This window comes from Sceloporus occidentalis, unplaced genomic scaffold, assembly GCF_023333645.1.
Source record: "Sceloporus occidentalis isolate IW3139 unplaced genomic scaffold, rSceOcc1.0.p SCAF_12, whole genome shotgun sequence".
NCBI lineage: Eukaryota > Metazoa > Chordata > Lepidosauria > Squamata > Phrynosomatidae > Sceloporus > Sceloporus occidentalis.
In genome coordinates, this window is record NW_028316992.1 from 15212954 (window position 1) to 15228790 (window position 15837).

Here is a 15837-nt window from a genome sequence, read left to right on the forward strand (position 1 = left end):
TCGTACCGGTAGCTCAAGTTGGAGGAATATTTCAGATCCTTTTGTAGAAATGTGATTATTAGATACCAGTTTAAAAGAGTTAAGTATCTCAAGGGTATATCCATCTGTTCTTAATTGGATTTACAGATATCCGCTCTCTCGCTGTATAAGGGGGAGGTTATATTGAACCATTAAATTCTGGGAACTTTCTCATGACCTATAAAAACAGTAAGATGTAGAACAACCATCTCTTTCCTCATAATTGCTATAGCTTGTTGTGGAAACAAAGTCCCTTTACAGCCTAATTATTCCAATTAAGAAGCTTATGGATAATAGTTAATGGCAGGAGGCCATTTTGTAATATTTTTCCTTAGTGTTCTTTTCACACAATGCTTTTTAACTGTATTACAAAGTTTAATTATTCTCCTTTTCATGTAATCTGTACTACCGACTAATGCATGTTTAATTTAAAATATGTGTTTTTCTTTTCAAAGCCTTGGACAAATTTATGAGTTTGTATGTTTTCTGAATATATTTAGTTTCAGTCAACCTGATCGAAGCATTGCGCTCATGTGATCTGTCCTTTGTGATACCAAATCCTGTTAAGGCCTCACTATTGTCCCAGGGATCTTAGGCCTGTATATTTCATTCAAGTTAATTTAATGTATATCCTTTCTTGCTCCAGGTACAGAACGTAAGGTGGCTTGCAACAAATTTTTAAAAAATGTACAGCATTTGATATGAAAGTCTGAATAAGCAAACAGTTTAAAACAATTTAAAAACACATTAAAGCATCCTAGAACATAAACTGGATACTATTTTTTTTAAATGTCACATTATAGTGACACTCACACAATGTCAGATGGAAGAGAGGCCCAAGTGACAGATGATATATATCCATGCAGGGACGTAGCCAGGATTTTAGGAAGGGGGGGGGGTCCAGACTAAGTGCCACCATTATAATGGGGCTTGGGTGCGGTGGCACAGCAGCACACACCATTCATTTTTCTAATGGAAGGGGGGGGGGGGCGGACCCCAAGAACCCCCCCCCCCCCCACCCGGCTACATCCCTGATCCATGTGATTTCCCATATCACTTGGGTATGTGTATCTCCCCCATCCCTCACCTCCATTCAGGAGAATGATTGTAGATCACCTTCATTGTTTTGGGTGATATCAGTAAATGTTCTAACAAACAAATGAAACAAGGAAAAACAAGGTAGCTGTGCTGGCCATTCCAAAGTCCATTTTAGTGTAGGCCAACCAAAAGGACATAAAAATTAATGCAGGCTTTTGAAGCTTCCAGATCTCTTCACCAGCCAAAATGCTAACTACCCACCCTTTCTGTTTTCGGGAAACAGGAGATTGCAGAGATTCAAATAGAGCTTTAGGGGGTAATGTAATGGTATTGAGTTTCATCTAACCTTGCCACCCGATTCCATCTGAACACACCATGCAAACAGCATGAATGCAACACACCCAAGTTATCCTCTCCTACTTTCTCCTCCTTGCCAGCATTTTATTTAGGGGTATTTTGCATCTGATGAAGAGATCTGGAAATCTTAAAAGCATGCACTCATTTTGTGCCCCTTTGGTTGGCCTTGTTCTGCTAAAGAGTGTTGGAAAAAAAGTAAGTTCCTATAGATGTCCAGTAGAAGACACAGGCAGACATGGTGTGGCATCATATGGGAAGAAGTGCTTCTTCAGGGGTTGCAAGCCATTTAGGGTTTTGAACGGCTTGGGTTGGGCTCAGTAGGAAGCCACTGAAACTCTTTCAAGATAGGTGTAAAATGCACAACCGCAGCTGACCAAGTCACACTTCTGTCAGACACATTCAGTGTTAAACCAAGGCTTCTGGGTTCTCCTCATTGTAGTCCAACTTGGTGGCTTCTAGGACATGAATCACTGTAGCCAGACTTCTCTGTGAAAGAATGGCTGAAGCACGTAGGATAGCCAAAGCTCATAAAAGGCACTAAGGCGCTTACACTGGATTAAGGAACATCTTACATTCCTACTGCTTCTGGGGCAGTGCAGCCCTGTGAAGAAAAGCTTAAACACTAATTTATTGGACTCAAGAACCACCTACCCACAATACCTCTATCTTGTTGGGCTTTTCTTGCAATTTATGGGCTCTCATCCAGACCATTACAGAGTCCAGGCACTGCTTCAACTCTTGCACAGCCTCACTGTATTTGGATGGCAGAGAAAGATGTAGAAATGAGTAGTGGGATGATGACACCTCAGTTGAGTTATGTTATCCAGTAGTGCCTGCTGAAGAGCACTGGGGTTGGGTGCTAAGATTAAACATTTCAGGACCCCATCTCACAAGTTTTTGGGGGTGAAGCCAAATTCCACCAGCCCTTTTGTCAGTGCTGCTTTCTAGAAATATCTAGTAACTAGAAGCTGGTCCTGAGAGATACCACAGTTAATGATATCAAAGAGAATACTGCATGATTGCCTTGTGTCCTAAGAAAGGCCACCTTAGAGAGATGAAGACTGGTTGCCAAACCAAAGCCAAGACCTGGGATATAATATATCTCAATAATCTTTTTCATCCAAGAGTTCCTTGAGTTGGACCATTTCACTTTTTTTAACATCTTACCCCAAAAGAGGATATTTGTGACTGGAGGATAGTTGTTACAGTCTTCTTGATCCAGGGAGGGGTCCTGCCTCCTTGAAGATGTTCAGAGTCCTTCATTTTCTCTTGCAAAAAGGCATTTTTACCTTCTAGGATCCATCCTCTCCAAACCCTGATGTCAGTAGCCAAGTTAAGCAAATGGTCGACTGAATTCCTCCAAGCATCTCATCTACATCTTGAGGCCACATCAGCTGAAAGTGGCCGCATGAAATGACATTGGATAGTGCTAGAGAGATGCCTGCCACAAGGACTGTAACAGTGATCCTGAGTAAGGGAGTTGTTTATTTGCCATTTTTTAAAAAGTTGACTGTTGGAAATGCAAGCTAGCCAAGGGCAAGTACTGTGGAAGCTAATTGCACTTATTTGTTTCATTTAATCATTCCATTTTCTCTCGCATCATTCTCTCGCATCATCATGTAATTCAAGGTAGCATGCTCTTTGGATCCGCAGGCATCCACCCATCTTTTCTAGGCATGAATCAGGCCCAGAACTGTGCAGCTTCACAAAGGTTGCTGCACCCTGAGCTGGCAGGCCATTTACATGGACCATTGGTTTCAAAACAATAATTAAGTGCACATAATTAAGCCTACTAAAATCAAAGATACGTGAAAGTGCTTTCCTTCAGTAGTACTGTACCTCCAATTTGTTTTCTCTCTCTCTCTGTTTTTTAAAGGATTTGTTTCATGTAGCCAATGAATTAATATCCAGATGATGAAATGATAGAATTGCCTAAGAATCAGACATGAAATGTACAATTTGCCACAGTTCTGATAAATATGTGTAAAACAAATGGACACTTAGAAGCCCAGATTTCCTTAGGGGAAAGGACCGTTTAATCTTTTTTATTTCTCTCCTTTAAAGAGATAACTCAGATTCTGAGGATGATTATTTCTTCATCCCATACTCAGCTCCTGGCTTGCATAGCTTTCCCTGGGAACATCCGTATGTATGCAGGCTTCCTTATCTATTAGGAGCAGAAGTTTCAGAAACAAATGTGAGGGTAAACAGCTCAGCTGTTCTTCCTGCCTCCTGGTTCCCAACTGGACATTGAAAAGGTCATCCTGCCATCCTGCAACAGGCCTGGAGCTTAGCTTCCCACAGTCTCTCCCACTCCTATGCCAGAGAGAAGGGAGCCAGCCACTGTAAGAGAGCCCCTAGCAATATTCTGCATTCTTCTACCTTCTGGCTGCAATGACTGTGGGTTGTCTGCCTCTATCTCTCTCTTGGTCTCTCTCATGACTATTGTATCTATAACTGTGGTGTGATCAACAAAAATTTAGTGGGTGAAATTTTCCTTGGTATTCCCTTGGCATGAAGGGACTGACAATGTCGGCCCGATTGCAGCTGGTCAAACAGCTATTGAAATTACAGATCCCCACCAAAATGTGAGAGGTTACAGAGGCTGCATTGCACTGAAGAAATAATTCATGTTGATACCTCTTTAACTGCCATGGCTCAGTGCTGTGGAATTCTGGGAATTGTAGTTTGTTGTGGCACCAGAGCTCTCTGACAGAGAAAGCTGAATGTCTCACTAAACTACAGTTCACAGAATTCTATCGTACTGAGCCATGGCAGCCAAAGTGCTATCAAGATGGATTATTTCTGCAGTGCAGTCAGTATGATGCTTCTGTTCTCACAGAAGACAAAAGGTTTGTTTTTTAAAATATATTTCTTCTCCCTGCAAGGCAAGTCTGAGGGAGGAGAGCCCTTTTTCCCCAGGATCAAAGTTTAAATTATTTCTTCCTTTCTCTTCTGAAAGGAAAATGAAATAAATGGAACAAGACACGTCATGAACTTGTGATTTTACACTTAATCAACTGTGCACTCCAAATCAAATTATTAGTCACCACTCTTATGGACTGTATATTAATCAGTTCTTGTATGTGGTTGAGAGCCCTGGTAGCACAGTGGTTAAAATGCCTGTACTGCAGCCTACTCACTCATTTTGTAGAATGTACACCATTGGCAGGTTTCGTTTTAATAATAATAATAATAATAATAATAATAATAATAATAATAATTATTTGTATACCGCCCTCTGGCAAACCAATCTGGGCGGTTAACAACAGTAAAATATAAAATATGACAATTAAAAACACTTTATCCCTCCCCCCCTTAAGACAGTATTAAACAGTATAACATATTAAAAACACAATATCAAGCATAAAAACAGCAATTAAAACTAAAAACCCTGATATCCCTCTGTTGATCCTCAACCATCACTAAGATGGGGCCACGGGAGGAATGAGGGAATCAGGGAACCTGGGCCGGGATGGTTAATCTGGAAAGGCCTGCCGGAAGAGATCCGTCTTGACCGCTTTTTTAAAGCTGTCTAATGATGTTATCTGACGGATCTCATCCAGCAGGTCGTTCCAGAGTTTGGGGGCGACAGCAGAGAATGCCCTTTATCGATTTTTTGTCTGCATGTACAGTGCTGTGTAAATCTACATCACTATATAAATAAAGTATACTACTACTACTACTACTACTAATAATAATAATAATAAAATCATAAGGTTGTGAGTTCAATACTAACCAGGGCTCAAGCTCGACTCAGGCTTGTATCCTTCCAAGATTGCTAAAATGAGTACCCAGCTTGTTTGGGGCAATTAGCTTACAGCTGTAAACTGCTTAGACACTGCTAGTTCAGTATGAAGTGATATATAAATGAAGCTGTTAGTTTGATGGTACATGTTTTTTATTTCCAAGAATCTCCTAGATGTGAACAGGGCAACACTATTATATCCCATTAAGTAAGGATGCTGGACAGTGAGGATAAGAGAAATAGACTGGTTTGTTCCAAATCCTTTCTCCCAGCTCTGAAGCCAAACTGCCCTTGGTTGGACAGGTGAAAAGGAGAAGGAAGACACAGGAATTTCTCATATAAGTCCATCTTTTGTCATAGAACTATACAGATAATTAGCTTAGGTTGCCTTTGTGCAAAAAAATAATAATCTTATGCTGCATGCGGAAGCAAAAGAACCATGGCTAATTTCTCTTTAAAAATATCAAAACCAATCTCTCGCATTAATTCAAACATGTGGGTGGGCTCTTCATTAGTTGTTATTTATTTAAGAAGGATCAAAAATGTAGAGTAGACATTATATTAGTAAACAGTGGGAATAGTTTAGAATTGACCAAAACTGATGGTTTAGTATTTTCAAACATTTGGAGCACATGTTCTTTGCCTCCTGCCATTCCTGGGAGACAAAGGCACACCATTACATGATGGATTGTAGGAGGTCATCTTCCTTTACTTCTATGATTCTTCTCCTGGATGGTGAAAATCTGGGATTTTTCAGCACAATCAAACCTGACATTCTCCATGGAGCTCACCACACATGGGGAAAATTGGGGGTTTAAACAGTCATTTTCCTGGGAAAGTCACACGATCGCAGTGAAGATTTTCACACACATTGTGATTAGAGAGGACTTATCCTGGGTATAACCAGCAACAAATCATTCACAAGATTTCTCTGCAAATGATTTGTTGCTAATTATTCCTTGGTTATTCATGGATAGGTCCTCTTTAATCACGACGTTGTGTGAAAATCTTCACCGTGATCGCATGACTTTCCCAGGAAAATGACTGTTTAAACCCCCGATTTTCCCTGTGTGATAAAGCTCTCTGTTAAAGACTTCTTTTAAAAAATGATCTGTAAATTGTTATCATACATTAGAAATCTTAAACTTATAGGTGGTCTGCATACCACCTGGTCTGCATACAGTGTGACTATCAAGTCAAAGGCAGTCCATCATCCAGTTAACTGATCTGTGGTCTTGAGTTCCTTGTGAGTTGCTTCAAACATCTGGTTTTGCAGTGCCAGAGAGACAGCAAAACCTACACAGTAGTGCATTTCGAGAGGCCTGCACTTATCTGGATGGGTCCCAAAATGTAAGCCCACTCAAAGTTGTGAGGCTTCCAACATTTATGTTAATGGTGTGGTAAACTTTGTAGACCAGCCAACATTCTTTCTAAGGATTACAGGCAACCAGTCTTGCCCAAAGGCCAGCAAAGCTACGTGTTGTCTCCTAGTCATAAAATCATTTGTGTAACCAGAGTCGACCTCTAGAAAGAGGGCCAGCCTCCCCTTAAACAGAGTGAGGCAGTTGCTTCAGGGGCAGGGGTTGGAGGGCAAAGAGAGCACTGGAAAAGAGCTGTGTGCTCCAGAGCCTGCCCTACATAGACACATTCCAGGTAGCCTGTTGACCCAGGTGCAATGGAAGATGCCTCTCCCTCAGTTGCTAGAGTTGAAAAAGGTTTCAGCTGCTGGCTCAGTTGGGTTTTGTGCATGGAATGAGAAAGGGTACCATCTTGTTATCAGGCAGCAAAATATATTGGCTAAGAAACAGTTTGTGATTGTCTTACTGCGGATGGCTAGTAGTACCTGCATCCATTATCCCCTCCCTTGCATAATAGTACCTAGTTGTTCTTCTTCTGTAATAAAGGATGTGAGTCATCATGGGGAGGGAGGATTATTAGAAGGGATGTATACTGAGCAGTGCCTTCTTTTGAGAGTAATCATAGTTCTCCCAATTACTGTGACCTAAAGGTAAATCAGAAAAAAAAGGGCCATGGTAGCAAATCATAACCTTAAACAAGCAGTTCTTAATGAGACAACTTGGGTCTACAAGGCTATGGTATCAGCCCTAATGAATAACACCAACAAATTGCTAACTAGTGGATGTGATGCGACATGCTCCCACACTTCACTTTGGTAGGTGAAAGATTTCCTTGCTGTGACCCTCTCTCATTGGTGTACTAATTGCTGAGGTTTAAACTGAATGTTGTTTGCTGTGTGTGTGTGTGGAGGGGGGAGTGTTTCAGGCTTTCACTTTGCATGTGAAAAAGACTCACTGTGATCAATGGGTGCAGAAGGTTTTGTCCCTTTGCTCGCTATCTGAAAGAAAAGGGTCATCTCTAGTAGAGCAAAGAACAGTGCGTTCACCTTTATAGCTAAAGGATGCTTTTGTAAGTCATAGGTAGGTCAGTCAGATTTGGAGTGTCCTGGGCCCTGAGACCTAAGCATACCCCTCTTGATGGCATTATGCATGAAACATTAACCATCTACTGCATTTACTCAGAACATACACTTCATATCATAAAGACTAAGGTGCGAAACAGACCGGCATAAAAAGCTGGATTCCAGGTGTCTTAGAGTGTGGCATACAGACGACCCATGCCTACAAGACTCCTGGAAACTGGCTTCAAGCAGCCCAGCTGCCCAGATGTGGCCCAGCTTCTGGGGACTCTGGCAGTGCAGTGTTTATATGTCACAGACTGCTAGGGAGCCTTAAAGCAGGCTTCCAGCTTTGGTGGTGGTGGAAAGCGGACTTTTTGCTAGCCCAAAAAGGAGCAGCTATTTTTCGGCTGACAAAAAGGCGGATTGGGGCTCCTGCGTTTGATTGCTGCAGCCCCAATCTACTTTAAGAACACATGGCTTAAAGCCACCCCTTTGGGGTGGTCTGTTTTGCCTCTAAGTCTGACATACAGGAAAACATTTCTCTGATTAGAAATTCAGTCTCCCGAGCTTTTCATTGAACAACCAAAAAACAAAACTCTACCCCCCAACTTGCTCCAGTTCTGCTTTACATTCCATTTGGAAGGAAAGCTTTAGTGAGACGATGGACCTTATCACACTAGTGAGAAACAGGTTTTAAAGTAGATTTAATTTTTTTTAAAAACCCGCAAATGTGGGAAGTTTATCACATGACGTTTTGCCAGACCAGAAATAATGTGAAAATAAAGGGGACAAAAATGTCAGCCTTTTCTTTTGGAACTTCCTGAAAGTAAAAAGCTGCAGTTTTTGTCTTCTTTACATTTGCTTTATTTTTGCGTTATTTCTGTTCTGGCAAAAGGTTGTGTGATAAATTTAAATCTATTTTAAATCCCATTTGTCAGCAGGATTTCACTAGTGTGATAAGGTCCATGGGTTTTGTACTCTAAGCTCTGCTTTGGATGGGAAGCAGTCTGCTTTGCACTGGAAGTAGCCACCCTAACGCAGCTTGCTGGACAAGTCACCCTAGAACGAATACACACACAAAGAGAGAGAGAGAGAGAGAGAGAGAGAGAGAGAATCTCTTGCCTGAAGAGGAGCCATATCCTGAGATCTGGAAATCCTAGGTGTAGCTGGTATCAAAGTATAGAATAGTTTTGTGTGTTTTTTGTACTTCAGTTCACAGACTTACCAAGTGTACCTGGCCACATGCAAGCATGGCTGGGTATTCTGGAAGTTGTAAACATAAAAGGAACATTTCCATCTCTGAGTGATATATACAAAAGAGAGCATGCAAAGGGGAAAAAGAGAGAGAGGGAGAGAGAGACAGAGACAGAGACACAGAGAGAGAGAGAGAGAGAGAGAGAGAGAGAGAGAGAGAGATGTCTATATGTTTATGGACCCAAATGCAAGGTGGCATTTTTTTTTCCTTTAGAGCCTTATCCAGTCCAGTTCCTGTATAGCTCATCTCCTATTTAGTGTTCTCACTTCAAGGGGATATCTGTGCTCGTTTGTTACAGGAGAAACAACACAGAGTCCCATACCACCTTAAAGACTATCAAGTTTATTACAGCATGTGCTTTCAGTTACTGTAGACCACTTCAGATGATGTGTATGTTTGTGCCTTCAAGCCACCTGTCAACTTATGGTGATCCCATGAATTTTATAGGGTTTTATTAGGCAATGAGTACCCAGGTCATTTTGCCAGTTCCTTCTTCTGAAATGCAACTAACAGCACCTACTATTTATTGGTGATCTCCCAACCAAGTGTTGATCAGAGCTGACCATGCTTAGCTTCCAAGAACAGGCGGGATCTGGCTGACGTATTATCCAGAATTAGAACTTTCCTTGTTGCTGCCACCAGTTCTTTGTAGTGCTGTCTTCCAGGTGATTGCAGTGGCTCCCTTCTTAGTATGGTTTTGTTCATGAGTTAATAGTTTGAACTTGCCAAGGCAATGGTCTGTGCTTCTAAGATTGCTGATTTTCATTTATGCTGCCAGAATTGATTTTAGAGGGTCGGTTTTAGTTAACTTTATTACTTGTGACAGTCTTAGGGTTTTGCACATTGCTTTGGAAAAAGAAGTGATAGATTTTATAAAGGAATGTAAAAAATCAACAGCATAAGTCCGATTTGTTAATTTACAAATAGATTTTTTTTGCAGCATGATAGGTCACTCCTCATCGTATAAACAAAATTTAAGGATGGTTGGCTGTTCAGCTGTTCTTTTGGCTTGTTGTTCAGGCTGAACAGTTTAAAAACTTGGAGATTAAAACAGTTGAGTGCCTCTCTCCCTCCCACACTTCTCCAAGCACTGTCATAATATTCTCCTGAGTTGCAAGTGATTGTCAGGAAGGAGCAAGATCTAAATGAATAACAAGATCTCTCTAGATGGTTTTGGGAGGGTTCAGCTCTCATCAGGCCTAGCCACTATAATGTATGTTGGGGGGTTGATGGGGCTCTAGTTTTTAAAACTCTGGAGGGCCACAGCTGTCCACACATAACCTAGACTCGGTCTGTATGGGCCAAATAAAATGCCCTTCCACTGTCTTCTCAGCAGGGAAATTAGATGATGCATGGCCCAAACACCAGTTCTGGTATAAATAGACTGGGTGATGCCTGGCCCATTCAACACTGGTGTGTGCTCCTCTTAAAACTCATTTTACAAACTACCTGTTTGCTTTGCATCTTTCCAAAGGATTCAGAGCCCTCCGTTCTGACACTGGGTAGCTGTTTAAAATACGTCCACTGAGCCAACTGGTGCATCTACTGCTACTGCCAGTCACTTGCCCTGAGGCCAGAACAAGACCCCCAGACATGTGAGTGAGGCTGGGCATCTTGTACAGACCTCAGACCAAAGCGACCCTTGGAGGTTGATGCATTGGGAGGCTCAGTGAGAATTGTGTGAATTCAGCTGCCCTGTGTTGAAACAGAGGGCCCTGACAACTGGGGATGGTTGGGGCACTCTGGGTCCAGGATACTGTGGGCTAGCCCTGGACTGTGGAGACAGGACCATAGCCTTGTAGATGGTCATGCTGGCTGGGGGGTTCTAGGAGTCATAGTCCAAACGTTTCTCTGTCTTAGACATTGCAAAACTGATTACCCTTTGTAATGTGAGAACAAGGGCACTGGGAGAGCCAACTCAACATTCATGATCACCAGCTCCCCTGGAGATTCAGGATGAGGAAGTTTCTGGGCTGGTGGTTCTCACTGCCTTTTGTAGCCTATGATTCCTGATGGAACTTTACATAGATAAATCTACTAAGCTAGGTTCATTCATAGGTGCTTTCCCTATAACTTTAATTTGCAAATGGGTGGGGAGGTAGTTGCAGCCACAATTTGAGTAATAGCAAGCGAAAATGGGCATGCCCACATCAAACTGGGATTCCTCATGATTCAGATAGGAATGATGACATTTTAGTATTGGTACTTCAAATAACTGCCTCAATCGTAAAAGAAACAACACACAGTCATATTTATAATTATTCTGTTCATTCAGGCTTTTCTAACAAACACTGAAAGTAGCTTGAGTTCATTCTTTTACCTGGATGATGGCACTTTTCCACTCCACTAAGCACTTGGAAAAAGTCTGCATTTCACTGCGAAATCCCTAGATCTAACCACAGCAGTTACAGCAAACTCCACATCTGTGGAACAGGCAAGGCAGCTAGCATTCACTACAGTTACTGCAAGAAAATGTCAACCTTTGCAGCTGTGCTGGAAAAAGAGAAGTTTCTTGATCCATTCTGCTTTTGTCCAGAAAAGATGTTAAAGGTTTGAAAAAGATAATTCCCTATTGAAAAAATGAAAAGAGCCGTGTTGTGCAAGCAATGAGCCCTCCTAGGGACAGATCTTCAAAACAGGCTTTGGATAAAGAAATGGCAGTGGGTTTTTTGTACAGGACTGGCATTGAAGAGCTGAAAAGCTACACCTTGGAGGCTGGGCTTTTGGCTCCCAGAAGAATAGCCAGTCTACACGGTGAGTTTTCCAAACAAAGTAACTTCTCCAGGCTTTCCTAGTAGCCTACAGATGCTTAGATCCATGTTAAGCAGTAGAACTTAGCAAGTTTTCTTACTCTAAAACTTACCTGCAGGAATGTGCTTGAATTTAATGGGGGTCATTTCTGCATTACTTCGATGGTAGACTTGTTTTTTAGGCTTGAGTTGGATGAAATTTGATAGCACTTCTGTATATAACTAGAGATGTGAAGACCAAGGGTAGCAAAAGAACATTTCCCCCCAAAACCCTTCACCCCCAGAAAAATTGAAAACATTGTTTATAGAATATTTTCTTGTAGAATGATGAATACACTATTTAAGGTACTAATATATTTGGAGAGTGAATGTGGTGTAGTGGCTTTGGACTATGAACTCTGGAGACCAGAGTTTGATTCCCCGCTCAGCCATGGAAACCCACTGGGTGACTTTGGGCAAGTCCCACACTCTCAGCCCTAGAAAATCCCATGATAGGCTTGCCTTGGTAACACCATAGGTCAGAAATGATCTGGAGGTACACAACTGCATTCATATATTTAGTCTCATCCTGTATAGTGTGGCTCTTGGAATATGACCTTAGAAACCAGGGTTCATATCTTTGATGATCCATGAAAACCCACTGAGTGACCTTGGGCAAGTCACACTCTCTAAGCCTCAAAGGAAGGAAAAGTAATCCCCCTTTGAACAAATCTTGGGTTGCCATAAATTGGAAATGACCTAGTGGTATACAACGTCAACAATTCATATATTTACTCCCTCCCTTCTGACATTTTTCTAAAATCTATATAAGTAGACTATGTAAGACTGTGTGCAGTATTCTCACATCATTGCAATTCCTGGTTTTTGGTTTCTTTTTCTCAATTCTTTTCATGGGAATGAATGTCTTCTGTCTACTGGGCATTGCAAAAGACAAGAGGAGGCAAAATATTTTTCTTCGTTTTAGTCATATTGATGGTTTCGTCTGTTTTTTTATTGTTTTTTTCTGGCCAAAGCAAAGAGGTGGGTTTTTCTTTTAATGCTGAGGTGTTCCCTATGCTTCAAGACCTTGTGGCTCTATGTGTAACAATAATATTTTAAAAAGTGAAATCAGTTTGGAAATATTTTATGAATAAAATGCACCTTTAATATACCAAGCATGGTACCTGTATGCCATGTGACTTTCAATCTCTAAAATGTGCTAATGCTGCATTTTTCTCCCCTCCCCGAACATTTTCATTAGAAGAAAACCAGGAATCCTGCCGATGGCTTCAAAAGTTCCAGAAATTTTAATTGTAAACGTTCTGTAGATGGAATTATGTATCCTTCTTATTCCCTCCTGGATTCACCGTTCAGCTGCTGCAGTCTCCCTCTGTGGCCATTTTGTGACCAGTGGAGAATGGAGAGCATAAGTGAGGCACCTGGCTATGGCCCTATAGCCAGATGCAGAACAATGACAACATTTACACATAAATTTGGGAGTCTACTGGAGGACTCAATAGATAATGTCAGCATTCTGTGTCTGGCTACAAGGACACAGCTAGATGCTTTTCTCATCTCTCCCACTGCCACTCTACAATGTTCAGTAATTGGCTATGGACTGGGGACTGCAGTAGTTGAAAGACCAGTGATGGCTGAATTATGGTCACTGAGCAAGGGCAGTAAAGAATTCCAGCCTTAACAATAACAAAAAGACAATGGAGTGAGTTGGACATAGGCATTTGTAAGTCACTAACAGGGTACTAGTCCTTGTATGTAATCAGCTCCCAAATGCAAGTTCAAGTGAAGTAAGTGGTGAGGTGCTGCCTAACAATTTCCTCTCCATCCATTTTAAAATGCTAGTCCAAACTTTCTATTACATTGCTTTGTCTACATCTTCTTCCATAGGGTGGACATGGAGATAATTTTCCTCGTCATTTTGTTTTTTCTGAGAACTGGATCTGAATCTTTGGCTCTTGAATTATCATCCTGGAATTACAATGAGGATGATAAGTTGTACTGTATGTGATATTCATTTGTTCCACTCCCAATACCTTGTTAAAGGTGAAGGCTCTTTGGAGACTTGTTAAAAGCCTGAAATGGTTATACCACGTACCCTTCAAAATGAATCTGAGCCGACACAACCACAGAATGAATATACTGCATAACTGTTTTTATCGCTGCTCTGCTTGTTTATGCAAAATGTTCTTGATTTCACAGATGCTGGGAGCTCAGTGCTGGAGACATAAAGTGGATTTACCAAGCTCCAATTTTAGTAGCTATTGGGGTAGGATTATTCATGCATATCATTTTTAATTCACTCTAATAAACATTACTGGGTTGGATCCAGATTTTGTCATACTCAGAATAGACTTACTCAGATGACTGAGTCTTGTGACAGCCATGATTAACTCAAGTGATTTTAGTACGTTTACTCCAAGTACAGTGTATACACATTCACTGGGGTTAAGGGCACAGGACTCCCATGAAAGTGGAAAAACACAAATAAAAAAACACTATTTTTTTTAACCTGAGAGAACATCTCTGTAGGAATTTCTAGGTCCTTCAGAGTAACTCTGTTGTCAACATCTTACAGAAGATGACCACAGAATCATGATGGAGGACCTACAAATGTCTGGAGAAGTGTTTTCTCCAGTAATCACTAGGTACTCCAGCACAACTCTATGGTCAACATCTGGTGTAGTTGTGCTGGAGGACAACTAGAGAGAACATATTGATCAAATCCGTAAATAATCAAATCTGCAAAGTCAAAGCCGCGAATGTGGAGAGCTTACTGTACATCTATTCATAGTTGAAGGCTGTAACACACAGATGAATAAAATCACCTAAATGAACAGCAGTAGCAAGAAAATCTATTCCTGTTTTTCAGTGATTCTTCCTGGCTAAAACCCATCTTGGCTTTCCAATATTCCAGATCCTGTGACAGATGATAACAGAAGACATATGATAGAAGCGGTATAGAAATGTACTTGTTATTGCTATAAGACTCCTTTTCTGCTTTTGTGTTTTGGATATTATTCTTTTAAGAGAACATGAGGAAGAGAGAGAGCTTTCAAATTCTGGCATCAACATTTGCATGGAAAGTAGAAATCAGCCATTAATGCTTTCCTTGAGTCACTTCTTGACACTGTTGTTGTTTGTTGTTAACTACCCTCGAATCAACCCCAACTCATGGCAACTGTGGATGAAACATCTCCATGCCCCCCTATCCTCCACTACTTTGCTTGGGTCCTGCAAATTCAGGTTGTGAACTTCCTGATTGAATCTATCCATCTGGTGTATGGTCTTCTTCTCTTTCTACTACCTTATAACTTTCCTAGCATTATTGTCTTTTCTAATGAGTCATGTCTTCTCATGATGTGGCCAAAGTACGACAGCCTCAGTTTGATCATCTTGGGCCCGAGACAGATGGGCGAAAAAAGTGGCTTGCACATAGTTTGGGGATGTGGTGCTTAGACAATGCATGCCTCCAAACCCTGTGGAAGCAGCTCTGGAACTGCTTAAGGTGGCCCAAACCTAGCCACAAAAGGAGCAGGTTTTATCCACTCCTTGCCATGGCCATTAGAGATTATGGCAGCAGCCTGCCTCAGGACTGTGGCATCTGATCGCTGTGGTCCTGCAGTGGTCAGGACAGGAGTGGCATCTGGTTGCTGTGGTCCTGCAGTGGTCAGCACAGGAGTGGCATCTGGCTGCTCCTTTTACCCCAGCTGCCCGAGGACTTGGTTTCCAGGGATATTGCAGGCTTGATCTGTTCAAGGACCCATTTGTTTGTCTTTTTGGCTGTCCACAGTATCCTTAGCACTCTTTTCAAGCACCACATCACAAATGAGATGATTTTCTTCTTATCTGCTTTTTTCATTGTCCAGCTCTCAGATCTGTATATGGTGATGGGGAATACTATGGTGTGGACAATGTTAACTTTAATGTTTAGTTGTATACCTTTACTTTTTAGGATCCTGCCCTTCCATTCCTAGTCTTCTTCTAATTTCCTGACTGCAGTCTCCATTCTGTTCAATGTTTGATCCATGCTATGGGAAGTCTTTAATTATTTCAATTTCCTCATTGTTTAAGTTGAATTTATGTAAATTCTCAGTGGTCATTATTTTTGTTTTCTTTATGTTCAGCAGTAAGCCTGCCTTTGCACTTTCTTCCTTGACCTTCCTTAATAATTGTTCCAAGTCTGCATATCTTAGATTGTTGATGTTCCTTCCTCCTATGTTCACTTCCTACTTTGGAGTCTAAAGCTGTTCTTTGT

General features: G+C 41.3%; 1 protein-coding gene across 1 annotated transcript in view; it reads left to right on the plus strand.

Moving 5' to 3' along the window:
- The window catches only part of PTH2R (parathyroid hormone 2 receptor), a 61445-nt gene that overhangs the window by 32745 nt on the left and 12863 nt on the right, over positions 1–15837 (plus strand). The window contains exon 9 of the mRNA XM_089478034.1: positions 13782–13848. Coding sequence (XP_089334160.1) covers positions 13782–13848 — 67 coding nt within the window. The remainder of the gene's footprint in view (positions 1–13781; positions 13849–15837) is intronic.